This window comes from Lepidochelys kempii, chromosome 15 (assembly GCF_965140285.1).
Source record: "Lepidochelys kempii isolate rLepKem1 chromosome 15, rLepKem1.hap1, whole genome shotgun sequence".
NCBI classification, from domain to species: domain Eukaryota; kingdom Metazoa; phylum Chordata; order Testudines; family Cheloniidae; genus Lepidochelys; species Lepidochelys kempii.
In genome coordinates, this window is record NC_136394.1 from 27,725,317 (window position 1) to 27,751,984 (window position 26,668).

General features: G+C 48.4%; 1 protein-coding gene across 3 annotated transcripts in view; it reads left to right on the forward strand.

Moving 5' to 3' along the window:
* The window catches only part of SH2B3 (SH2B adaptor protein 3), a 92,082-nt gene that overhangs the window by 6,101 nt on the left and 59,313 nt on the right, over positions 1 to 26,668 (forward strand). For all 3 annotated transcript variants that reach the window (XM_073313288.2, XM_073313286.2, XM_073313287.2), the window contains exon 2: positions 8,879 to 9,667. In XM_073313288.2, the coding sequence (XP_073169389.1) occupies positions 8,906 to 9,667 (762 nt within the window). In that variant the 5' untranslated portion in view covers positions 8,879 to 8,905. The remainder of the gene's footprint in view (positions 1 to 8,878; positions 9,668 to 26,668) is intronic.

Genomic DNA, 26,668 nt, shown 5'->3' on the forward strand with positions numbered 1-26,668 from the left:
GGGTGCTGAGCACCCTGGCCTCCTGCCAATGCTGCTGGGCCTGATCTTGCTGGGAAGGAGAGGAGGGGTTGATGCCGCTGGGCCTAATCTTGCTGGGAGTGCTGATGCTGGGCCTGATCCTGTGCCACCCCATTTTTGCACTCACCCTGCTGGCTCTGGGCCCAGAGCAGGTACCCCTCCCACCCCGCTCTAGTTATGCCCCTGAGGATGTCACATGGGCTGCAGCTGTGGGCTGATTGCACAGCGGGTTGAGAACTCCTGCTCCAGATTGTGTCCCGACATCTGTACAAAAGGGACCCAGTTTGATATGTGAGTACGGTGTTAGTAAACTGCACAGGGGGAATAGGCCAGATGGTTAGTGTGAGCTCCCCACTAGCTGAGTACCTGGCCTGGTGTGCCTCCCTCGCCGTGTTCCTACCGTCGTCAATGGCAAAAGTCCAATTGGTTTCACTGGGAATCCACATCAGGAACGGGAATGCCAAGTAGATCATGTGGTTGTGCTGATCCTATCGGTAGTTCGGGGGCCAATTGCTGTTCTGGACTCTCTTTTTAAAAGCGTCAGCACCCCTCAGCTAGGGGAGAGATTCTCTATTCTGCTGTCGCTTTGAGTAAAGCAGAGCTCATTGCTGTTGCCAGAAGCACTCAAAGGAGCATGTGGAAAAATGGAAGCTCGTGGTAGATTGCTTCTTTTAAAGCGTGACCTACGCTCGGTGACCTATGGGAGTTGGGCCTCTCTTTGCTGCTTTATGGTTTAAAAGAAGTGTCTTTCCTGTTTGTTTTTCCTTTAGAAATATCGGGTATGTCAAGTCTTCCCTTTTTGTGTTGGTCTGTTAGGCCGATGCAGGAGCTGTCTGTCCTCTTGGAGCAGGGCTGGGAAATGCTTCCCAAAGGGACTTTTTCTCCCATGTGTTAGCAAAACCCAATGAATTTTACAAGTCTGAATAAATATCCCACTGCCTCTCAGCAAACCAGCTTTAATTTCCTCGCTTTGTGTGATGTCACGATCCCACCGGTTCCCCACTGGTCGCTGGGACCTGTATTTCTAAGGTAATGAAACAAATAGAAAGCAAGTTTGGTTTTTAAATGCCGCCCCCCGCCCCAAACAAGCAACAACAACTACTTTGACCATCATAAAGACGCCTCCCCCCCCCCCCCCAAAAAAAAAAAAAAAAGCCCCAAGCTCACTTTCTTCCCTCCCCTTCACAGATCACCCTTAGGGCATGTTTCTGGGGCTGTCTCCGTGGCACGTTCTGGGCCGAAGCATTTTATTAACCTCTCCCTACAGTATTAGCAGCCCGCTGAGGATTTGCTCCCAGTGCTGCCTCACTAGAACATGGTCCTTTACAGGGCTGCAGCCCAGCGCGGCGACTCAGTTGCTGAGCCGGTAGGACCCCTTTACACAGACTAGGCCAACCAGTGCCGATGCAGCCCAGATGTGGGACTGTGGTGTTCTCGTGGCGTCCTCCGACAGGGCAGCCTCTGTTGCTTGGGCCCCATGTGTCAGCGGGCGGCATTGCTTTGGGTCAGCGTTTCTGAGATGCTGGGCTCTAGGAGGCTTGTTCCCACTTGGCACAGAGACACCCCTGCTCTATTCTGCACCCGAGGGCAGCGCAGCCTCTGCTGCACGCTGAAAGACGCTGGTAAACAGGAAGGGGAAAAAGTTCACATGCCTGCACCTCCTCGAGACCAGAGTCTCAGAAATGCTGACCCCGAGCAATGTTCATTGGAGACCTTATTGGAGCAAGGCTCCTGCTGAGACACATGCTAATCTGTTTTGGTCAGGGCATGCCAGAGCCCGAGGCTACCATTTCCCGGTTTGGGCTGACCCCACATCGGGTCCTGAGGCTGCCACTTCCCGGCATGGGCTAAACCAACAAAGGTGCTAACCATGAAAGCGATTTTTCTGAAGAGGACTCTTCCTTTTGGAGGTAGGCCGAGACCACTGTATTCATTGCAGGTATGCCCCCAGTCACCAGGTAGTAACTTTGGGGCCTTGACCCCTGTGTTTGTATCCTGTTACCCACTCCCCTGGGCAGACCGAGAAGTGTTCCATCACCAGGAGGCGTGCAAACTCACTCCTAGTATAGTCTCATGATATACAGACGTATTCACAAGGCTGTCTAATGAAATCACTTCAGTCAGATTACAGAGCAAGATTCGTGGTACATGTTTCATGATGTGCTGTGTTTTATGGTTGAATCGGTTTTTGTACATGTAGAATTAATAAGGATAGCTCTAATGAGGTCTGAGGTACACATGGGGGAGTGGGGGGGTTTGCATGCAGCATGTAAAAACAGCTAGCTTTTGGAATGTTTACATTCAATCGGTGTTTCCATCACATTTACCAATGAAGTAAATCTCTCCGGGCCTGATTGTGGGCAGTGCCTCTCATAGCTGCAAAGCCAATGAAATGGATCTGAAAAGAAATTTGGCCCAAACCAGAGATGATTGTCATAGTTCAGTTTCATGGAATATAATAAAGTGTAGTAGAAAGAACCTTCATTTTCAAAACTGATTACAAGGAAATCCTTTTTTCATACAGTGCATAATTAGACTGTGGAACTCATTGCTACAGGATGTTATTGAGGCCAGACATTTAGCAAGATTCACAGACTGCTCAGTCATTTATATGAACAGCAAGAATATCCAGAGTTGTAACAGGTAATGCTAAAATTTTGAAAAGGATATATAACCTCATGCTTTAGGGATTACGCCAATCTCTAACTAGTAGGGATTAGGAAGAGACCTTCATGGAAAGCAGATTACCCCACGTCTCCAACTGTGGTGTTCTTGCACCTTCCTTTGAGGCATCTGGTGCTGGCAACTATACTTGATACTGGGCTAGAATGACCATGGGTCTAATGCAGTCTGGCAATTCCTATGTTACTATCATTGTTCATTTGCAAAACAGGTCAGTTAAGAATGCAGAAATTATCATGACCCCAAATCCTATTGGCAGGCCAAATCTGAGACTTCATTGCCAATCTAGGTGAAACGGGGCACATCCTTCAGCGCCCGTGTAATTTAGGAGACAGTTGCATTTGCATGCAGTCGGAATTCCCAGCTATATAATATATTCCGTCCACTATTGAAATAGAGGAAACTCTGGGAGTGTATTTCCGATTATGGTCCTAGCTAGAAAAATACATTGCATTTTGAAATGTATTTTCAACCGCTTGCCATTACTGCTCCCAGCAATCCATTGGCACATATCAGACACTGGATTTGGGCATGTACCATGGAGCTTGTGCAAGCAAACAACCTCGCTCATTAACCGGTTTTGCTGGCACCTTCATGGAGGCCAGGGGGAGATCTGCTAGTTACTGTGAGCAAATCCTCATAACTTGCTGTCATTTATCAGTGTACTGAAGGCACCTCTAATTAACTGAATTGCTCCATAAGTGTATATGGTGGTGTGCGTGGGAAGGGGTCATCTGATACATAGGTGAATATGATGGGGGTGTGTGCAAGGAGCATGTTATGGTTTGTTAAATCAGAGAGTGTCACAAGAGTCCATTGGTTAAACCTGCTTTCTTGGCTCCTCTGTTAGTCTGCCAGGGAAACAAGACATGTTGTCTCCTTCGTAGAAGTGTGCATGGGGAGCTTGGATTTGTTTTCTGCCCCTGGAGGGCAAGTGCAGTTGGAGACGGCTGCTTTAACAGCCCTGCTGTCTGTCCACATTTCAGCAGCCATTGAAATTCCATGGGCCCAGCACTCATGTTGTCTGTGGGAGGAAGCCAGAGCTGTGCCCGAGGATGCTGAGTCATTCGCAGGCTGGCAGAGCTGATAGAAGGAGAAACTCAGGGGCCCAAAGGGGGGTGAATGGCTGGGACAGTCACAACGAAGCATGTCCCCACTCTGCCTAGTTCTGGCTCTGGAGCTGTTTCTTCCTGTGTTGTTTCATGTCCCATCAATTCCAGTTATTTCTAAACACACGCTGTTATTCTGAGAATATTGGGCAAGGCTCGGATGGCTCCCGACAGATACAATCTCTCACTGGCCTCGAACATTCGAAAGACGTAATAGGAAGCACAGTGGGTCTGTATAGAGATCTGTTCAGAAAGTGGACCAGTTAAAGTGTTTATCGTCCCGGGGGACACTGTATGTAAACAAGAAGAGGCACGTTCTCTGCTTTTGACATGCTCCAAATCTCTTTGCTCTTTCCATCCAAATTATTAAACCCCTTGGATTTTCTAGAAAAATTTAATTGATCTCCTTTAGAAAGGGCTTCCCAAACGACCTCCCTGCCTTATCAGCCTTAATCACAGGGAGGCTTACCAGATGAGCACTAAGCCACACGTCCCTGGAGCGGCAGGATATTTAGCTAAGTGCAGGCGAAGGACGTTTCCTGTTGGAACAGAATGTATGATTTTGATAAATGCTTCAGGCAAGCAAAAGGTACAGGAATAAGAAGGCTCCGCAGAGCTGAGCTGGAGAATGTGGTGGTTTAGGACAAGTTAGCTGGTAGTTACAAATCTAGCGTGGAATGCTTGTGTCTGTAAATTCAAGGTCAAATCCTACAGTCTGTACCCAGGAGTAGGAGCTAGGGAATTCAGTCCTCTAACCTTCACCCATCTGTGGCATCCTGGAGATGAGTGAGACAGTATTTAAAGGGTAGGTAGGGTCTGGAAAGCCATTAGAAGGACAGCATTGTCAGCTTCATAAGGCATTGTGTCATTTGTCTTCGGAAGTCTCCAGAGCAAAACTGCTTAGAATAAGGATGCCTTTTCCAATTTCCAATTGCCAGCCCTGTAATCTCCCTGTGGGATCTGAGAGTCAAGATGGGTTCTTTCAGGCTCCCACTTAATTACTTGTAATAGAGGGTATCAGAAACAATAGCTGTCTTTAGTTACATCCTTGAAATTCTGCTGTCCTCCTTGAGGTTGCCCATCTGTGGATGAAGACTAAATTGGGCCCCGCAGCTGGAATTGAGCGCCCCGTGATGCTGCTCTTTCTCATGCTGAGTAGCACCTTACTCCATGAGTCGTCTCGCTGAAATCCGTATGGGTGAGAGGCAAAATCTGGGTCTGAGTTAACAAATCATGTGACTCATGTGTCAGAACAAATTTGTTTATTATTTTGGACTCCTTCAGTGATCGGCCCTAAAGAGAGCTCTTCGGAGATGAGGGGGTCCTGTGGGTTTAGCGGGAAGCTAATGAAGGTGCGATTGACTGGTTTAGGAGCATGCAGCCGGTCCCTTGAGAGTGTGGCTAGCAGGTGGCTGTGGAGGGCTGTCTTTCTGTGGGTTCGCAAAGCTGCAGCCACACTGAAACCCATCCCCAACACCACTGTTCCCGTGTTACTGCAATGAGACCCCTGGTTCACGTGGCGTCCCTGGGTGCAAACGGCTGTCACTGGGCATGTGGGCTAATATGCGGCGGGGGCGGTTGAGTTGGACTGAGGGTCGCTTCTAGCAGACCTGTTGGTTCAGGCAATAAGGGCTGGTCTTGTCTCCCAAGGAAGGGAAGCAATCTGGGATCAGGCCGTGCAAACAACTGCCAACTTTGCCTCAACCATCACTGTGTCCTCTGGAGGTGGGAATTGTCTTGGGTCCAAGTAATGGAAGGATTAACTAGAGGGAGAGTGGTTGCTGTTCCTGCTTTAGGGGAATGAGGGTGCTGGTTGCTGCACGGACAGGAGCAATGCCACGATGCCGCTGTTCTGGGTCAAATATTGACACAAGTTAAAGCCACCCAGATTTGGCTTTGCAAAACAATAACTGCAAATCCTGTTTATGTTGGAGTCGGTCCAAATATCCAAAGCTCCACGAGGGAAACAATCCCACCTGTTGTTGAAGTCTCCCTAATATAAAGGCTGCCTGCCTATAAAGTCCGTAGGGTGAATCCCAGCTGAGATTGTGAGGCAAAAACTCCTTTCTGCATCGCTTCCCATCCACTTGTGGCATTCAGGCCTGTGCGTGTGAGAATTAGGTTTGCGAGCATTAAAGTGGTTATTTAAACAAACATGATGCACCAGAAACCACAGGGGTTAAGTGTTGGGTGGTTAAGCTCAGTCCTGCGTGTCAAGAATCCTTTGTAAATCAGATTCCTACAGCTGGGTTAGAGTATGCCGTTTAGAATGGGTGCACCAGTGGATCTGTCTCTCTCGGAGCTTGCCTGGCAGAGGTGCTGTTTTTCTAGGTAATATGCTTAGAAGAGCAGAGAGTTTCAGATAAGAGGCTTGTCTGTGGGAAGCTTGGCTTTGGCAGCTGTACCTGCAGGAAAACTTGTCTGTCCATGGAGAGTCATGCAGAGTAAGAAGCTTGCTCTTGTTTTGTCGGGGGCTGGTGCACGGGGGTTTAGTTGGGGTGTCAGTGTAATTACTTCCCTTTTACACACCCCTGTGAGCCTGCCATACAGCAAGCCAAGTGTTTGTTCTTTAGCTGGTCTTCTGCAGAATGTTATCGATTCTCTCCACCCCTGGCTTTATTGGCTCATCCTCTTGAGAACTAACATCTTAAACTAAAGTGAAACCCTACCTGGCTGTTACACCTGGGTAAAATGAAACTGTATATGCTTAGGGCAGTGAAGGAATTGAAAGCAGCAGTGTGAACAAGGAGCCCTGGAATGCTCAACGTGCTTGTAAAACACAGACTAATTTAGCTTTGCAGCATTCCCTTGGGACTCATAATTATTACTCCATCTTACAGATGGGGTAACTGAGGCACCGTGCTGCTAAGCGACCCATCCAAGGCCACACACAATTATGGTAGAGCCAAGAATCAAACCCAGGAATCCTGATTCCCAGTCCCTTTACTAACCTCGAGCTGATGGGTGCCTGGCTCCTGGTGTTTAAAAAAACAAAGCTTTCCTTTGAGAGACAAGGTGGGTGAGATAACACCTTTCATTGCACCAGCTGGTGGTGGAAGAGACGGGCTTTCCAGCTACACAGAGCCTTCTTCAGGGCTCCGAAAGATACTCTAAGCGTCAAAGCTAAATGCAAGGTGGAAAAGATGGTTGAGCGTAAGGGACCATTCAAGGTGAAGTGGCCCATCAACCGGCGGGGTGGGGAGGCAGGTAGTGAGTTAAGGATTCTTGTAATAAGCCATGAATCCAGACGATATATGGCTCATTACAACAGTCATAAAGACATGAGTAATGGTTTATTACAGGTTTCAGAGTAGCCGCTGTGTTAGTCTGTCTTCGCAAACAGAAAAGGAGGACTTGTGGCAACTTAGAGACTCACAAATTTATTTGAGCATAAGCTTTTGTGAGCTACAGCTCACTTCATCGGATGCATTCAGATTCATAGAGCAATCTCTTGCTCACTAGGTCCCCTCCTTTCTCTGTCCTATGACTGCAGGGGTGTTGATGGGCCTTGAACGGTCCCATATGCTAAACAATCTATTTCCCACTTTGTGTTTAGCTGTGACCCTCTGAGCATCTTTCCCAGTCTTGAATGCATTACCTTACCTGCCTTGTCTCTCATGTCCTGAGACCAGCAGAGGTACAATACCGCCCAAAGCTTCCCTGTGTCACCCTTGGAGTAAGCTGCTGTGGAAGCACTATGTGCCACTCTGAAATTTTTATCCACTTATATTTTCGAGGTTGACTGGCTTTTTTGGGGCGGGCGGGGGGGAGAGATTGTGTGTTGTTTTTTTTCCCCCTATCCCCCAAGGCACATGGCTACACATACTGATAAATCTTCACTTTAATTTTTGTCTGAGCAGGAAAACTTCTATTAAATCTTCCAGTGGACCTGGAGGCGTGGTACTCAATTCAGTCCCAACTGTGTGCTTAAACAGTATGTAACGTGGGCTTGAATTGATTTGCTACCTGTAGCAGAGAATTGTGGCTTATTGTTACTTGATGGTGTAGGGCCTGGTTCTGGTCTCTCCCCTTTGTTCCTAAGGTGGCTGCTGCTGCATCCCCAGAATACCGGATGTTCCAGTGCTTCCGGGAATAAATGGCACGGGACCTCCCCTGCCAGCATGACTTCACCCCTGCCAGTGTGACCTTGCAGAGGGGTGTACTCTTCATAATGGGGTCAGCCATTCTTGATACTGGACAAAACCATGTCCCATTTTGTCTCAGTACCGGACAGGGGACAAAGCCATAGTTAAAGAGGACTCTCCAATCTAAAACTGGACAAATAGCCTGCCTAGCTTTACCCTAGTGCAATTCCATGGATCTCCCAGGCATTACTCATCTCTGGCAGATTCAAGCCCTTTTTAAAATTGATTCCCACAGCTTGTGCGCAGCTAAGTACTTGGGGAAATTTCACCCTGAATTCGTGAATATTTATTTGTCTGAATAAGGACTGGGAAATCCCTAGCTCTCACAGTGGCGTAAATGTGGAGTGACTGGCCTGATATCAGTGCAGTTCAGTCAGCATAGAACTATTGTGAGTGAGATAAGAATTGGGTCCTGAATGAGGACTTCAGGATTTGGCCCAGTGTATATGTTGTACAGCCTCACTGAAATGCAGCCACTCCTGAGGTGGAGGGCAGCACATCACACAGCAGTCATGAGAGGGGAAAGTGTCATAGGATTTGTCATGTGGGTGGGGCCGTGTCTTTTATAAGGTGTCATCCCAAAACCACCAACAGCCTCCCCCCTGCCAGTGACCTGGATGGTACTTGATCATTTGAGCCTGTTCTTCCAGGACTCCAGTGCTCTGTCATACAGCTGCTCCAGCACAAACCCCTGTGACTTGGACTCGTGCAAACTGCAGGGCACGGGGGCCAGGTGGGGCTGCACTAGGGGTTTGATCTGGTGCACTCCACTGGTGCCTGAAGTCCCTGTGTTGACAAGGTCTGAACTCTCCAGCCTGGTATTTGTGTCACTGAACCGCCCTCTGCTGGCCTGTCAAGCGGACAGAGCCCCCAACCTGCCCCGAGGGAACCCCTCATGCAGCCTTTCTTCCTTTGTCTTTGCAGGGCACCTGAATCGCTCCAGTCACTGCAATGAATGGCCAGACTATCCCAGCAAGCACTCCCGGGCATCCCCAGGGCTGGAATGAGTTCTGCGAGCTGCACGCCATCACCACGGCCAAGGAGCTCGCCAAGAAGTACCTGCTGTTTGCCACTGAGAACCCCCACCATGACTTCCTGGCAGCCGAGAACTTCTCGGTGCAGTTCACAGACCTCTTCCAGCAGTACTTCTGCAACGAGGTGAAGGAAGGCTTCGCCATGAACCAGTTCAGGGTCCTGCCCTTCAGCAGGGTGCGGGACTACAGGGAGACCAGCAAGAGGCACGGGGATGCCTCTTCGGGGCCAGTCATGGCCAAGGTGGAGGCGGAGCTGACTGCCCACTCCGAGGCTGACAGAGCTGCCGACGCTAACCCCCGGAGCCTGCCCAAGTCGTGGAGCTCTGAGGAGCTGATGGGGGCAGCCTCCCCTCTGGCTGCCAGGAGACACTTCTCCCTCACCCGCTTGCGGAGGAGCTGGCTCAAGTTCTTGCGCAGGAGATCCTCCGAGGCCATCCCGGGAGGGGGGGAGGCACCGGAGCCTGCTCTCAAGCCTGGACTGGCCAAAAAGATCCTGCCGTGGACCCTGTCCCGAGATCAGGCTCACGAGGTGTGCAAGGAGGGTCTCTTGAAATACGGCATGGTAGATGAAACCACCATGGACAGTGGGACATGCTGGCAGCGGTGCCGATTGGTTCTGCGGAAGGCAGGGATGTCAGACAATGAAGAATATGTCTTGGAGCTGTTTGATCCCCCCAAGGTAAGCGGCCTGAGGTCTCTCATATCCCCCACTCCCTCCCCCTCCGTTTGCTGCTGGCCACGTCTCTTCATTGCCTCATGCATTACTGTACTGTTCAGTGCACTTCTCCGCTTTAACAAGGAGGTGCGGCCCAGGGCTGGGGAGAACTAGAGCAGTGGTTCTCAACCAGGGATAGGCGTACCTCTGGCTGTAGGTAGAGGTCTTCCAGGAGGTTTATCGACTCATCTGGTTTTACAACAGGCTACATAAAAAGCCCTAGCGAAGTCAGTACAAACTAAAATTTCATACAGACAATGACTTGTTTATACTGCTCTATGTACTAGGTGCTGAAATGTAAGTGCCATATTTATATTCCAATTGATTTATATGGTAAAAATAAGAAAGGAAGCAATTTTACAGTAATAGTGTGCTGTGACACTTGTTTTGTATTTTTATCTGATTTTTGTAAGCAGGTAGTTTTTAAAGCGAGGTGAAACTTGGGGGGACGCAAGACAAATTAGACTCCTGAAAGGGGTACCGTAGTCAGGAAAGGTTGAGCGCCACTGGGCTAGAGAATGGTCCCTGGCTGCTCTGATTGGGCTGGATTTGCGTGGTGGGATCTGTGGTTACTCCTTTTGTCTTGGAGAGGAATGGGCCAGGTCCTCAGCTGGTGCAAGTTGGTCTGGCCGGACATGTCCCTAGCCTTCATTTTAGAACTCAATGGCTCGTCTGTGAGCTATGGTTCCACTTTTTCCCCACTGGAGAAGCCAGATTAGGTCTGATTTGAGGAAGTGGCCTTTGCTTCTTGGTGTCTATATCCCCGTAAAGTGTAGGGTGGAATTCCCCTGCACAGAAAGCTGTGGCTCCCCCCTTACGCAGCTGTTACTGAAAGAACCTCACAATGGAAACAAGGAACAGGCCACCTAGGGAGGTTGGGGAATCTCCATCGTTGGTGATTTTAAAGAACGGGATAGACAAACACCTGTTGGCATTAACGTTTACTTGTGGTGGGATGGATTAAATCAGTATTTCTCAATCACTGGTCTGTGAGATCTCCCTGATGGTGTTTGGGAAGGATGTTTGGTATCAAAAAGGTATAGAAACACTGGACTAGGTGACCTCTTGGGCTAGAAGGAACCTCTACATTTCTGTGACGTTTCTTTTCCTCTGCAAGTTCAGGATGGGATCTCCAAATGGCCTAAATCTGCCTGGCTGTTTGTTTTTACTTGCATCATGGTTTTATTTAAAAAAAAAACAAAAAACCAAAATGTGAATCAGCTTCAAGTTATAAAAGTTTCTAGTGATTGGCTCTGAGAGTGAATTGTGTGTTCGTTCCAGGAATTCCTTGGCATATTTCCCTTGGGCAGAGATATTCATCGCTTTCCCATTATGAGCATTGTCTGAATGGAGACTGAACTGCCAGTGGATTCAGATGCGGGGAGGGGTTGTGAACCTCTTTGCAAAAATATGGAGTTGAAATTAGTTTCCAGCTCTGGCAGAAAGGGACTTTGGAAATAAGCGAAGGAGCCATGTGCATGAATGTTTTATTACTTGATTACAGTAGTAAAAGGCTGCACTTCAATGGTTTTATTTTTGTTAACGGAGGAGTACAGCATTAATGTTTAAACCTTGATTGAGCCTCAGATTAATGAAGGATCACCTGTCCTGGGTCTGATCCTGCCTCCAGTGACATCCGTGGGAGCTGATTGGGCCCTTGGCACTGCTCTGAAAGTGAAACTTTACCACACTTAGACTTGGTGCCCTACATATTCAGAACTAACTTTTGCAGCTTTGATGACTAGGTGAGAGTCCTATGATTCTAGTCGGAGAGTTTCCCTTTCACTTCTGCTTCAGGCTTTAACAAGATTAGCTTTGTTGTGAAACTTGCTTCGAGTGCCCTGTGATTTGGACTCTGGTGCTCAGAATGGTTTGAGATCTGAGCTGTCAGCTGTCTGAGCTTTCCGTTGGGATTCTGTTGGGATTCTGTTCTAGCACCCTGGGGAAAAGGCAGGGAGTGGGAAGGAAGAGCTAGAAGGAAATTCTTGGCTGTGTTACTAAATGCCCTTTGCATCTCATCCAGAGCCTCTAAAGCTGGGTGAGTGTCACGAGCCCTGTTTTCCCAATGGGGGACCGAGGCATGGAGGGGTTAGGTGACGTGTCCAAGATTATGCAGGGAATCGGTGGCAGAGCCAGGAACAGAGCCCAGGGGCCTGATTCTGCTCTTTTCCTGGGGGAGACCCCATTAACTTCAAGAAGTGACTGACTGGTGCGATTGGTGAATTGGGCCTGGAGAGTCCACCTGCCTGGGCTCTTATGAGACCCTTATGACTGTAGTAGCCGAGTGTGGATTCTTTCCTACTGGCCCCCCGGCACAAGACTGGGCCTGTGCTTGCTTGGGTATATTCGGTGCTATAGGGTGTGGGCCCTGCTGTGGCCAGGAGGTAGGAGTGCTCCTCTGTAACACAGGGGCTGCACGAGCGTTCGCACATAGGCCCCCTGCCCTGCTCCCTGGCAGGAGAGGATTATGCTCCCTTTCAAGCCCAGCTGCAAGGTTACACGTTCACAAGGCCCAGGCCATCCTGGGACGTGCCCACGCTGCATCAGCGCAGCCAGACTTGCAGCAGTCTGGCCCTTGCTGCGCAGTCGAGCGAGAGGTGCCCCGGCGTGCCTGGGAGAACGTCTGCTGCTTTCTGGGTGCAAGGGCACGGGCTGCTCTGTATCAAGGACCTGAATTGGCCATTCCTATGCAGGCAGGTGACCCCCTGAAGCGACGGGGAGCTTTTCTTGCAGGAGTCCGACAGGAATAGGCCTAATTCAGCCAGAGTTGATCCCTGTGCAACTCTCTGAGTCAGTGGGCTTTCTCCCTGGGACAGAACTGCAGGGGAAAGCCCCTGGAGTCTTTGTTTAGCTTAGTAGAGATGCTTAGCGCAACCCTGTATCTCTGTACTCACATGGGATCCTTTATTCCCCACCAGGGCTGTTACAATAAATAGCTATCGGTGTTCAGTAAACCTATGTCAGAGAAAATAAAACCTCTTTCTGTCTCAGACTTCCTTGAGAGCCCCTTCTCTGGGCTAAATCTCAGGGCTATTTTATTATCTTCTGATTTCCCTGTTGGGTCTTTGGCCACAGCCTGTGAAAACCTTGGCTCGTTCCTCATGTTGAAAGTGCTGGTGGTTGTTCTTTTGACAGCACCCCAAAGTGTAACGCTTGCTTCTATTGAAGAGCTGGTAGTCTAAGACTTAGATACAACGCCCCACAGGAGGAGAAACAAAGAGAAGGTGGAGGGTTGGAGAGAGGTTTCAGAAATGTACAGCACCTAGCGCAGGGAGCCCTGATCCCAGCTTGTGGCCCTTAGGTGCCCCCACAATGCAGATAATTCATAGCATCAGTTGGGTACTGACTGGGCACATCTCCTTGGTTTTCAGTGTTGTTTCCTGTACGTGTCTTGGGAGAAGGGAGTTTGTAGGAGGACTGGACTGGGGGGAGGGTCGAGGTTTGGGTAGCTGCTCAGTGCACACCTGTGATACAGAGAAGGGAGGGAAGTGAAGGGATATGAAGGCTGGTGACTCTGCTGGTACCGGCTGGGAAATGCAAACTGGGAAGGGCTGATTGGCCGTGAAGGGTGAGCCCAAGAGCAGCTGTGTCCAGCAGAGAAATCGGATCATTGAATGTCGCTAGAAAGGTGAACGTGGGACAGGTGCCTGCACAATGGACTGATGTCTCTGCAGGGCTGGCTGCCTTAGAGGGGAGGACTTTGATTGTTGACAAGAGTGGTTGGAGGGTTTGATGGGTCTGCACGGCCCGCTTTGGGAAGAGGTGGCCATGTAAAGATCGGTTCTAAGGAGCCCAGGCAAAAAGGTCCCCAGAAAAACCCCTGTGTAGGGGTAGCTGGTGTAGGATTTGATATTGACAAATGAAGAAATGGGAATGGAGGGATCCATGGTTGGCTTGTCTGCTTGAAGCACTGAATATCCAGAATTGGGGAAATTGGGTCTAGTTTGCTGGAAAGCCGGTCAGGTTAATAAGAGCTGATGGCCCATGGCCAATGAGCTCCAGTCTGTCGGGGGGAAACAAGTCTGCAGCCCCTAAAACCCATTCCAACTGGCGCCTGTTGTTGGCAGCCTTGGAAGAGAGAAATAAACTCCCTGGACTTCTAGATGCAGCTGCTTCAGCTCAGAGTTAGGAATAGGGTGACCATACATCCCATTTTGGCCAGGACAGTCCCGCTTTTCAGTTCTGTCCTGGCCGTCCCTACTGTTTTGCCAAAACTGGGCATTTGTCCTGGCCGCGAGGCAGAGTGGTGGGTCAGCCGAAGGCAACGCTGCCTGCCAGCAACAACGGAGAAATTTGCTGCTGCCTTCAGAGCTGACCCCCCCCCCCCCAGGGCGTGGAATTCAGCTCCAGCCCAGGGTGGCACAGGGTTCTGGGGGTCAGCCCCAGACCCAGGCAGTGTGGGGAGAGCGGCTTTGGTGAGCCCTGGGCCGTCCCCTTACTTTAAGAAGTATGGTCACCATAGGGATAGTGCCAGGATGGCTTGGGAGAAAGAGAGAATCTGCTTGTTGTGCCTTTAAAGGTGACCAGCAAAGAGAAAAGGCCCTTTCTGAAGACTTTATGGTGGGGACAGAGGTCCTGGTAGTGGTAAATGTCTTTATTTATTTTAATGAGGTGTTTACATTAGAACTTCAGATCTTGTCTACTTTGGAAGTCTAGGATTAGAGAACTAGTGGAAAGTTGAGTAATTTTTTGGGAGGGAGGGAGGATTTTTAGTCACTGTTTAGAAGTAAGTTCTGTAATGGGTTTTTTTTTAGGGGGGAGGCTAATCTCCCATTTAACTTCAAATACTAATTAACATTCTGGAAAAGGGAAGTCTTGGTTAAAGGTTCCGGAGCCTTGTCTCTGAATGGTTCTCTAGGGCACAGTGCATCTGTCCAGAGCAGAGTAGACTTGAAATTCCTGATATTTCTAAATTTAAATAACAGGCAAACTCCCCTTCTTTCTCCTCCCTCCCCCCCCCCCCCAAAAAAAAACCTTTTAAAAATGAAAAATCGGGCTGCCGTTCTGTATCGCTGTGAAGTGCAATTAAAAAAAAGAAAAAGACAAAAGCTCAATTAGAAAAGGCTTTGCAGTTTGCCTTCTGTGTTGCTTTTCTAAATGACTGCTGGTCCCTTGAAATGAGCACCCTTCTCATATCCCTGGAGCTACCAGCTGTCCGTTTCCTCCAGTCCCCGTGGAAATGAGCACTGTTTCGGGTCTACGCATAGTACCACACAGACCACAAATGGAAAGAGCAGTCTGCACCCTTCCATGTTTGTGGTGGCACCGGGGTTGCACGTATTGGTTTCCCTTTTCACAGCTCCCCATGAAATTGGTTTCAGTAACGGGTAAATTTGCAACAGATTTACACCACCTTCCAGTTTCCATTGAGTCTTTCTGCACGTGTGCACGCTCACAAAGAAACTGAAATGCCTTCTGTATGGGCTGTCTAGCTACACTCCTTATCCAGCAATCGTCCTCACGCAGACTCTGTCCTCAGACGGTTTTAGGCACAAAGGGCTCGGTCCTGCTCCCATCAAGTCAATAATGGCACTTCCGTTGGGCCAAATTCAGCCTGGGTGTAACTCCATGCGCTACACCGGAAGTACCCCAGAAATGAATTTGACTGCAACAGAAGCAGAATCTGGCCCAATAATATTTGATTTGGGGGTTAATTTTAGTGTCCCCCCTCTTCCCAGCAATCAGAACAGGCCTAGTATTTAGCCATGTTCCCAGAGCCGCAGGCTGGCACAGAGACCCCAACGTGCAGTGCTCAGCCAAAATGCTTCATGAAGCATCGTTACAGCTGAGCTCTGTGCAGAGCATCTCATGCCAATCCAGATTCACCTGAGGGTCCAAACTCCGAAGGAAACTCTGGGCAGCAGCAGTGACCTTCAGTGGAGCTGGGATGAGGGGGAACTCCACTCGTGTAAGCCACATGAATGGGGCCTTCTGATCTGAAGCATGGTTAGTTATTTTAACTGAGCAGCAGCACTGAATTCTGGCCCCCGGACGAGTCAGATGGAAAGAAGAAGCAAACAGACTTTGCCTCCAGTTCCCTCCTTTTTCTGCTCACTCTCAGTGGTGCAGAGAGGGGAAGACGCTCCACCCAAGCCCACGCCGATGTCTTTGCGACCAGAGTCTCTGTCTCTGAAGAGAAAAGAGGATTTCACAATTTCCCCCGATGGGGAGTTCTTCCTTTTCGCCGTTAGTCCTTGCAGCCAACTTGCGGAGCAGCACGTGACCTGGCACAAGGATATGGTGATAAGCTCGAAAATCAGATCTAGTGGCAGGCAAATTGTGAGCTCTCAATACTTGGTTTGTGTTTGCTGTCGGCGCTACACAACCATCACCTTGTGCTAGCTGGCGAAGCAAGATCCATCTGCTAAACTGTACAGCTGCAGTGACATGACCGGGAAGCAGTTGGGCAAGGCAAAAGAACTCTGGAGCTCCGGGGTATCAGGCTGTATATCTCTGGTCAGCTTTTAGAGGTCTCTGGGGTAAATTCATTGCTAGGGCAAGTGGGTGCAACTTGGTTGCAGCCAAGAGAGCGGCATCTGCTGCAAGTCAGTGGTGAATTTAGCCTTCCCTCTTTCAGTTAAAGAGCAGCTGAAGTCAGCAGCATTCTTGGGTGGGATTGGGGACAATCATTTCAACAGGGCCTTTCATCCCAAAGCTGACCTGAGTCTTTCTGTTTTTACAAACACAGGAATTGCTTCATCTTCCCACTAAAGTGCAGCCCCCTCTGGGGTGGCTCACAGCAGATGTTTAGGCACATACAGCAATGCTACACAATTGTTTGGGATCAGAACTGAAGAATACCACCATGTTCAAGGGGGGAGTAAAATTAGCCCAGACAGGACACCAAGATACCTCTCTTTTTTTTTTTTTCTCATGCTGCTTTCTGTCAGTTTATACTTTTCAGTCCTGCCTGTGGCCAGTAGCTCTCATTAACCTATTGTCAGGTTTCCGAGTAACAGCCGTGTTAGTCTGTCTTTGCAAAAAGAAAAGGAGTACTTGTGGCTCCTTAGAGACTAACCAATTTATTTGAGCATAAGCTTTCGTGAGCTACAGCTCACTTCATCGGATGCATACCGTGGAAACTGCAGCAGACATTATATACACACAGAGACCGTGACACAATACCCCCTCCCACCCCACTGTCCTGCTGGTAATAGCTTATCTAAAGTGATCATCAAGTTGGGCCATTTCCAGCACAAATCCAGGTTTTCTCACCCTCCGCCCCCCCCACAAACTCACTCTCCTGCTGGTAATAGCCCATCCAAAGTGACCACTCTCTTCACAATGTGTATGATAATCAAGGTGGGCCATTTCCTGCACAAATCCAGGTTCTCTCACCCCCCTCCAAAAACCACACACACAAACTCAATCTCCTGCTGGTAATAGCTTATTAAGTTTTTGGTTTTTGGAGGGGGGTGAGGGGTGAGAGAACCTGGATTTGTGCAGGAAATGGCCCACCTTGATTATCATACACATTGTGAAGAGAGTGGTCACTTTGGATGGGCTATTACCAGCAGGAGAGTGAGTTTGTGTGTGGGGGGGGGGTGGAGGGTGAGAAAACCTGGATTTGTGCTGGAAATGGCCCAACTTGATGATCACTTTAGATAAGCTATTACCAGCAGGACAGTGGGGTGGAAGGGGGTATTATTTCATGGTCTCTGTGTGTATATAATGTCTACTGCAGTTTCCACGGTATGCATTCGATGAAGTGAGCTGTAGCTCACGAAAGCTCATGCTCAAATAAATTGGTTAGTCTCTAAGGTGCCACAAGTACTCCTTTTCTATTAACCTATTGTGTTTCCAAATAGTCTTTGTCTCTTCAAAGCAAAGCGCAGCCTGGCTCGCAATCCGAAAGCAACTAACCATGTGCATTTTTCCTGCCTTAGCAATCCCTGACCCAGTTAAATCTTAAATGCCATTTTTGGTTTTGTACTTGATGTCTTGGTAATTATTTACTTCATTACGAAGGAACAGCCAAAAACTGCAAATGCCTGCCGAGGCTGATAGGACAATAAACACAAACAAGTAGGGGTGTCCTCAACAGAATAATGCCTGCTCCTCCTTTGAGCTCCTGTTTGCAGACTCTTGTCTCTCTGGGTCCTGATCCATGAGGAGGGATCCTAGGAGCTCCAGTAATACAAATAATAAATAACAATAATATTCAAGTTTCAGAGTAGCAGCCGTGTTAGTCTGTATTCGCAAAAAGAACAGGAGGACTTGTGGCACCTTAGAGACTAACCAATTTATTTGAGCATGAGCTTTCATAGAATCATAGAATATCAGGGTTGGAAGGGACCCCAGAAGGTCATCTAGTCCAACCCCCTGCTCGAAGCAGGACCAATTCCCAGTTAAATCATCCCAGCCAGGGCTTTGTCAAGCCTGACCTTAAAAACCTCTAAGGAAGGAGATTCTACCACCTCCCTAGGTAACGCATTCCAGTGTTTCACCACCCTCTTAGTGAAAAAGTTTTTCCTAATATCCAATCTAAACCTCCCCCACCAACCTTTTCATGAGTTACAGCTCACTTCATCGGATGCATTCAGTGGAAAATACAGTGGGGAGCTTTATATACATAGAGAACATGAAACAATGTGTGTTACCATACACACTGTAAGGAGAGTGATCAGGTAAGGTGAGCTATTACCAGGAGGGGAGTGGGGGGAGGGGGGACCTTTTGTAGTGATAATCAAGGTGGGCCATTTCCAGCAGTTGACAAGAATGTCTGAGGAACAGTGGGGAGTGGAGGGGGGGAATAAACATGGGGAAATAGTTTTACTTTGTGTAATGACCCATCCACTCCCAGTCTTTATTCAAGCTTAAGTTAATTGTATCCAGTTTGCAAATTAATTCCAATTCAGCAGTCTCTTGTTGGAGTCTGTTTTTGAGGGTTTTTTTGTTGAAGAATTGCCACTTTTAGGTCTATAATCGAGTGACCAGAGAGATTGAAGTGTTCTCCAACTGGTTTTTGAATGTTATAATTCTTGACGTCTGATTTGTGACCATTTATTCTTTTACGTAGAGACTGTCCAGTTTGGCCAATGTACATGGAATTTAACCAGTTCAGAGTCTTATTTGTTTGAGTGTTTGGTTTTTTGTTTGTATGTTTTGTTTTTTCTTCTATATTTAGATTTAAAGTCTGTGGGGGTGGCACAGACGCTGGTGTTACACATCAGGCCTGAGTCTGATCCTGATGCTAAACGAATGTAAATCAGGAGTAACCCTGGAGAAGTCAGTAGAGTTACACCAAGGTAAACTGGTGTAAGAGAGGAAAATCAGGCGTGCTGGGTGCAGATTAGTCAGGAAACTGGTGCAAGGGGCCTGGCACATCTACCCAAACGTGTGTACACCTTCTGGCCACGATCTCTCTCTGCATGCTGCATTCATTTTGCACGCTCACTGAATGCTAAATCAGTGCAAGCTACTAGTTATCATACCAAGTTTCTAATCTGTTTGTGTCCAGTGTGGCATTTATTCTTCTGTTTACATCACTACTAAAGGATCAGTCCTGCAAGCACTTACACACATAAGTAACTTTACTCAGCAGAGTAGCCCTATTTAGTTCAGTGGGCCTAATTACATGAGTAAATGACTTATACATAAATGTTTTCAGGGATGAGATCCTAAATGTGCCCCTTCATGCCTAAATTAAGGGGAACGCTCTGATGTGATTTACACCAGTATAAATCTGGAGTAATTCCCAGTGACTTCAGTTGAATTGCTCTCTGTGTGCGGAATCAGAATGTGGTCCAAACACAAATAATTTTGGCTTCAAATTTAAGTTGGGTTTTTGGTTTTTTATTGTTTTAAGTAAGAAAAAGGTGCTGGTTAACAATCGGATATGAACTGAAATGCTTAATTGGTGTTTAAAACAATGGAAAACCTCTTTAAAACTTAAACTGCAGGTGGCAGCCTCAGAAACCCTAATTACAGTTGTCTGTTATTGGTTTATTAATACCAGAAAATGAAACTGATTGTAATCAGAAAGTGAAACCGATCAGTCTAGTTTCTCAGCCAGACTGAATAAAATGCAGAAAGAAAACAAACAGTAGAAATGGAGGAAAGTAAATTAGCTTTCGAATGTTTGCCCTGTTAAAGTAACTGAAGTTGTCATATGTAACAGAGAAGGGCGTCTCTTTCAAATTCAGGGCCCAATCCTGAATCCTTTCTCAGGCCAAACGCCTGTTAAGTGGGTGGGATTCTGTTAGGTATGCGTACTCCCACAGTTCTGTGGAGCCACTCAGGATTTACACCTTTTGTTCACAGTTTGTTTCAGTGGCAGTTTTGACTGAGGGAGGAGTTCAGGTTTGGCCCTCCTGAGTCTTCTCTTATCAGCAGCCCAGTATGATCAACCTCTGGCTCTCAAAAATCATGAGATGGAAAACAAACAGATGCACCTTTGGGTTCATGTTCTCGTCCCTTGGGTTCCCAAGCCACTGGGGTCACACTTGGGTCCCATTTTCAAGCTTTTCTCTACCACCCCAATGGCTAGAAACTTACTGGGTTTTTTTTTGTTTTTTGTTTTTGTGTGTGTGTTTTTTTTTTTTAATTGAAAGCTGAGATTCTCACCTAATCTCATGCCTCCAGGAGTTGAAGCTGTACGAATTGTGTGTGAGTCAGGCTAGGGTTGCTTCAAAGCGCTCAGATCTCGTTTCCTCCTGGGATGGGTTGGATGGCTGGGGCTGGCATTGCTTCTGGCAGCAGGGGAGCTGCAGAACTTGGCCTGCCATGCAGCGAAAGCCAGGACACAGTGCCAAGGTCTGATAAGCCAGCCTCTCAAATGCTCTTTGACATCTCCCTGGCTGCTTTCCTAGGTGGTAGCCTGTAGGCACAGAGGGCTGGATGCTGGGCCAATAGAAGTCAAATGCAAAACTTCCGTGTGGTTTAATAGGAGAGGACTGGGCCCTTGAAACATGCAACCAGCCTAATTTCATGTGTCGGTAGGTGTTTGTTTTTCTCCCCTCCAGGTATTGGAACGTGGAATTTAAAGAGGATTAAAAATAATTATCTAAAAAATATTGCATGTCTCGAAAGCTTCCAGGGACACTGACTAGGAATCCATTCAGCTTGTATATACAAGCCTAGACTTAATAGAAGACCACGAGATAGGAATTGGATTTAAACTCAGTCTGAGTTGCCAGCTACATGGGTTTTTTCACCTCGTGAGCTATAAATAGATCAATGGGTCTGTATTTGCTGTGAGCCTTCTCCTTTAAACACTGCCGTGCTCTGATCACACAGGGTTTGGGTTGCTCTGTAGGGTTTGGTGTTTTTCTGGTTTTAATTTGAAATAGAGCACAACACATGTACAAAGAAGGTGCGAGTTCTGTCATTTGGCCCAGCTGGTTGTGGTTAGAGACACACCTGTTCTGAGGTTTGCGAATAAATACTCCTTAAACACATTTTTCTGTGCAGAGGCAAAGCTGCAAATGTAAAATGTTGATCCCTCTTTTTTTGTGAAGCTGTGAAAACGCTGCAGGCTGAATCCTGATCTCACGTACTGAAATCACTGGAGGGTTACTCCAGATTTACATCTGCGTGGCTGGTGTAAATCCTGGCCTTGCATCACTCAAAAGAGGAGAACATTAAAATTCAGGTATTTTAATTAGCCACTCTCCAGTTGGGAAATATTTTGGGCCCAATTCTGTGGCTTATTCCGCTTAGGAGATGCAAAGAGAGTGCAGAGTGGGGCTCCCACTGGCATGTGGAGTTCCCAGTGGATGTAGAGCCAGCGTAGCTGGTTCCTTCACCCCAGCTTCTCCACCATCCCCGGCAAAGGAGGTGGGAAGGGGGGTGCTGGAGCCTGCTCTCCTCCAGCAAACCCCAGTTGATGGATGGTCCCGTGGGGATCATTACCAGCTAGTGAGGTTTAGAACAGCCTCCAAAATGCTCTACGTTCTGCAGAGCTGGTAGAGAGCCCCTCCCAAGCTGATTGCAGCATGGGTTCCTTGGAAGTACTGTTTTCCTCTGGGGATCCCAGCATTCATTGGGTTCACAGAACGAGCCTTTCTTGCAGTGATAAGAGCTCTTGTGGTTTTAGCATGGGTGGGATCCAAGGTACCAATCGGAGATCTTTAGCCGAGAGTTAGGGCGTTCTTCTGAGCGTTGCTGGGAATGCAGCTCTTATGGCCAGCCTCAGGGGACATGAACCTGGGCAAAAATAAAATAAACCTGAACGAATGTGAGGTTTGCCTTGTTCTGCGCTCCCTGGATGGTAATGTTGGCCTGGGAGATGTTCTGGGCTGGGAACGCACTGTCTGCTGATCCAGGAGCACTCCCTCAAGCGAGGTAAATGACAGGTTCTGGGAGCGTAATGTTCCATGGAAGTGTTTGGAAGACTACAGAGCAGTTCACGTGAATTAGTTTCCCAGCCCTGCTTCTGACTCCCTGTGTAGACTTCCCCCAGGCAAGTCACTTAACCTCCTTGAACCTCCATTTTCCCCAGAGCTCAGTGGGGTTAAGAAGAACTAATTAATAACAAACTATTGCTTATAATGTATTTTAAGATTATTTGATCAAAGGTGATTTCAAGGCTCGATCCTGTAAGGTGTTAAACATCAAAGTCATTGAGGGCCAGCCCCTTCCAAGACACCTGCAGGATCAGTCCCTAAACAGAACTTTTCACAGTCACTGGAGGCCGGATTTTCAAAGAGATTTAGGTACCTTTCCAAATCTTGTCCTGGGTCATTAGCCTTAGTGCTGTAGTTTCAGTAGATTTTTATAATTCCTTCTTTACCTGCCTACCGGATTCAGGCTGCCAATTCCCTTTCTTTTGGTTTTTATAGGTATAAATAGATGTGTGTTTTTGTGGTTGATTTTCCCCAAATCATGATTGTTCCATTGGTGTAAATGCACATGTTGCTGCACTTGCATTGACATCACTCCCACTTGTTGTCCTGGCGTTACCACATGGCATAATAGGGTCGCAGGAGGCTTAAAGATGCCCAAAGGGCTTGCAGAAATCAATAGCTGTAGCAATGCTTTCTCCGAGGCGGACACGTGTGTTTGCCAGTTTCCTGCTCAGAGTAAATTTTCGCAGGCATGTCCTAAACCCCATGAAAATTGGGATTTCTAATGGAAATGTCCACAGATGTTCTGGAAGGGAAGGGAGGGAAAATGGGGTTTTCGCAGGTTTCCTTACGGCGTTTGTCATGATCATGCTCTCAGATGAGCCAAGATGTGTGTAAGCCGTGCTGCCTGAGCCATGCCTTCTGCTTAAGATGGGGTGAGGCTAAATCTTATCTCAGTTATGTTCTGAGCAAGGTTATTTTCAGCTTCCTTGGCTATCCGCCGAAGTATGCTTCTCAGACTTACAGCTGACTGAGCCAGCAGCTTTCCTACCAGGTTACGTACATAGACTTGAGCTATCTGGAGGAAGGATGGCCCAACGGTTATCATGCTGGCCTGGGACTTTGGAGACTTGGGTTTAATTCTCTGCTGTAACTTCGCCAAAGCACTGATGTCTTTATGCACTTTGGTTCCTGCCCTACCTCTTGGTATTGTGAGGGTGTATATATTAAAGGCACTTGGGTGCTAGGGTAATTAGAGGGGACATATGAGTATCAGAAATAGACGAAGCAAAGAGGCTTTATGCAGGGGCTTTGAACCTCCCCAGGGTGAAGCAGATAGTATCTTTCAGCGGCAGCTGTGGCTGTAACCAAGGGGATGGGAAGCAGGCCGTTCAAGCAGCGGATACCTGTCTGATTCACTCAGGCTTTGCGTGGGGGATGGGGTAGCAGGGACACCATTTGGCCCTTTGTTGGTAATACACAAATCTTAACTGGTAACAGATAGGAGTAACTTCTTTGCAGTTGGTTTGGCTGGGGGATTCCTCGCTGGCACAAAAGGCAGGCGGAGTGGCCTGCAAAGGCCTGCCTCCTGCTGAGAGCCAGTGGAGTTGGCAGAGGGCGATGAGGGTCAGTGAGCGGCCAGAGCACGGTAAATCCGTACGCGATGTGTTCGGGTTACTCCTCGATGTAGCGCCTCAGGTCTGACGGCACTTCAGAGAGCACAGGGGAAGCCAGGCTCCGTGCCCTGGAAATGTAGGGTCTGTTTGCACTGCACCTGAAAGTGAGCCTCCTAGTCTGGGTGGGCCGCCGTGACCTAGTGTGCTAAAAATAGCAGTGTGGGCGTGACGGCTTGGGCCCACCTTGACCCCCTGAGTCTGAGCTTGGGTGGCTAGCCCAACTCTCCCAGGGCTGCAGGGTCTACACAGCTATTTCTAGTGCACTAGCTCGAGCCCTGCTGGTGCAAGTCTGCCCACTTGGGCAAGGGGGTTCGCTCCCATCCACACCCTTGTGGTCTGACTCCAGATCTACAGTGCCCAGGGCAACAGGCCAGGTGCAAGGCAGTGCAGAGACAAGGTTGGTGTGGATAGCAGCTTTGCAAAAGAAGTTTAACCACAGACTCTTTTCTGTGTTCTTATCCCACTTTCATCACGGTTGTATCTGAGCCCCTTCCACCCAGCACCTGAGAGCAGCTCACAGCCATGAGATGCCTCACAACCACCTGGTGGTTACCCCCATTTCATAGAGAGGGAAACCGAAACACAGAGAGGCAAAACAAGCTGTCACCCAGGAAGACTGTGAAATGGAACTTGGCTGGCCTGACTGTCAGGCCTGTGTGTTAGCCAGGAGCCCTCCCTTCTCTTGCCAGTGGCTTGGAAGGAGAAAGAGGGTGTTGGTCATTAGCAGGGCAGGGGCCAGTGTGGCGGGCACTCACGAAGGTGCAATGTAGATGAGTTATCACCTTGATTAGAAATGTTCGCTTAAAATCTTTTTTTCTGTGTGTCCCTGGTCCTGTATGAAATGTCAGCAGGGCACATTTTTCCATGTACAGCTTTTATGTGCATAAACCACATGGACAGTCTTGGCAATAGATCCCTTTGTCAGAAACAGGGCTGTCTGTCTGGCCTGCCTGTCTGTGTGTAGTCCCTGGCATCTGAGCTTGTGTCTACCTTGTCGTGCCAATCCAGCTGAATCGCGTCTCAATGTGCAGTTACCAGTCTGATTATTTCAGATGTCGTGGTGGTTACTTAAAAAAGAGCTGATGTGGACTTAACCGCAAAGTCAGCTTTATGTACCCGCTGGAAATCCCCACCCTGGTGTCTTTTGTGAATGGAAAAAGGCCATTCATTCACAGGGAGGAAGGGCCCACTGGAGGTCTGCTTTGTGAGCTGCTCCCGCCCTAGCGGGAACACAGACCCTTGGGGTGGGGGTCTGGGGTTAGGTTAAAACATAGGGTGCTATCGGTGCAAACTCTCGCTTTGCTGTTTTAAAAACTGCATCTTGTGCTCTCCGTTGGGCAAGTGGGTGTGGTTGTGTATCACCAACGTGTACAGATGCCAAAACCAAAGAGGAGGCTGTCAGTCAAGCTAATAAAAAAAACCCACTCATACCACATGCCTGGAGGATCCAGCCTGGTGTAAATAAAATGAATTCAGCGGGGGCCTGGCTAATCCGCTGGCTGCTGTGCTTTGAGCCTGCTTCCACTCCTATTAAAGTCTGTGGGCATCTCAGCTGCTTGAGCACAGGCTTTGACAGCTTGGTGCCCAGTTCCCCACTGTGCTCACTTTCCCCCATGCCACACGGGTTTTTACGCAGGCCAGAGAGGAGCGAGGGCATGCAGGACTTAGGGGAGAGGTTTTCAAAAGCACCTAATGGATTGAAAACCAAGGCACATCAGTGCTCCTCAAGGTGCTTTTGCAAATCTCTCCCTAGATACTTTTAGAAAATCTTTAATTTTTCAATCCAATCTTAATTGCTTGTTTAAGGAGTTTAAACAGCTGGAATCCTAAAAAGCAAAAAACCGGGGCAGTTTGGCAACCTGTCAAGCTGGTTTCTGTGCAGTGCCTTTGGAGAAACGCAGGACCCTGGGTGGCTCTTGGATTTGGACTGGCTGCTTGTACTGACAGATTTTTGCATAGAAAATCAAGGGCTGGATGTTGGAAACCATTTTTGTCACAATAAAAAGTTAAATAAGGATTTTCAAATCCTACGAGGGAGCCAATCCCCCACGAGTGGGAGCTGGGTCATTGATCTTACGGCCACAAGGGACCAATACAACCCTCTAGCCCAGGGGTTCTCAAGCTGGGGGTTGGGATCCCTCAGAGGGTCGTGAGATTATTACACGGGGGGGTCGCGAGCTGTCAGCCTCCACCCCAAACCCCGCTTTGCCTCCAGCATTTATAATAGTGTTAAATATGTAAAAAAGTGTTTAAAATTTATAAGGTGGCGGGGGGGGGGTATAAAAGTTTGAGAACCGTTGCTCTACCCTGATTTCCTGAGTCTCCACCTGGGGATTCCCGCCTCAACCCTTGACCTGTGTGTGGGTGCTGGCCAGGAGGGGAAGAATCTTCCCAAACGTTAGGGCAACGGGAGCTGATGTGTGGGAGTTTGGAGAGGGATTTTGGCCCCCAAATGGGGCCCAGTGGATGTAAGAGAGAGCAAAACTAGCCCCTTGGCATTACAAGGGCCCTGCCTGAATAAAGGTGGCTGGATCCAGCCCTTACGGAGGGAGGAGTTAAAGGCTCAAGATACTAATAGGGAATGTACACACCGCACTGCGCTCCTGGCCCAGGTGATTCCAGTACAAACCCATTAGTCTGGAGCGGGGCTGTATAAACCTGCCCACAGTGGCTTTTGCTGCCGATCACAGCAGCTGCCTCCTTGGCAGGCCCCTCGGCGCTTCACTTTCAGCTCTCTCTTTCAATCGTCATTCTTCGAAGGCAAACGGGGCTGGGTGTTTGGGGCTTTTTGAGATTTCAGCGGTGACTTTTTTTTCATTTTGGTGAGCAAGGGGGGGGGGGGGAACGGGGGATGGTGATGTGGGGGGTGAGGGGGAGGAAGATGTGACAAAAGGTTATTTGTCATTTATTAACCACAACTTTTTCCATCCTTGGTCATGCACGGAAAAAACACTTTTTGCAGTGTAACCACAACCCCAGTGTTAATCGCTGAAGAACGGAGT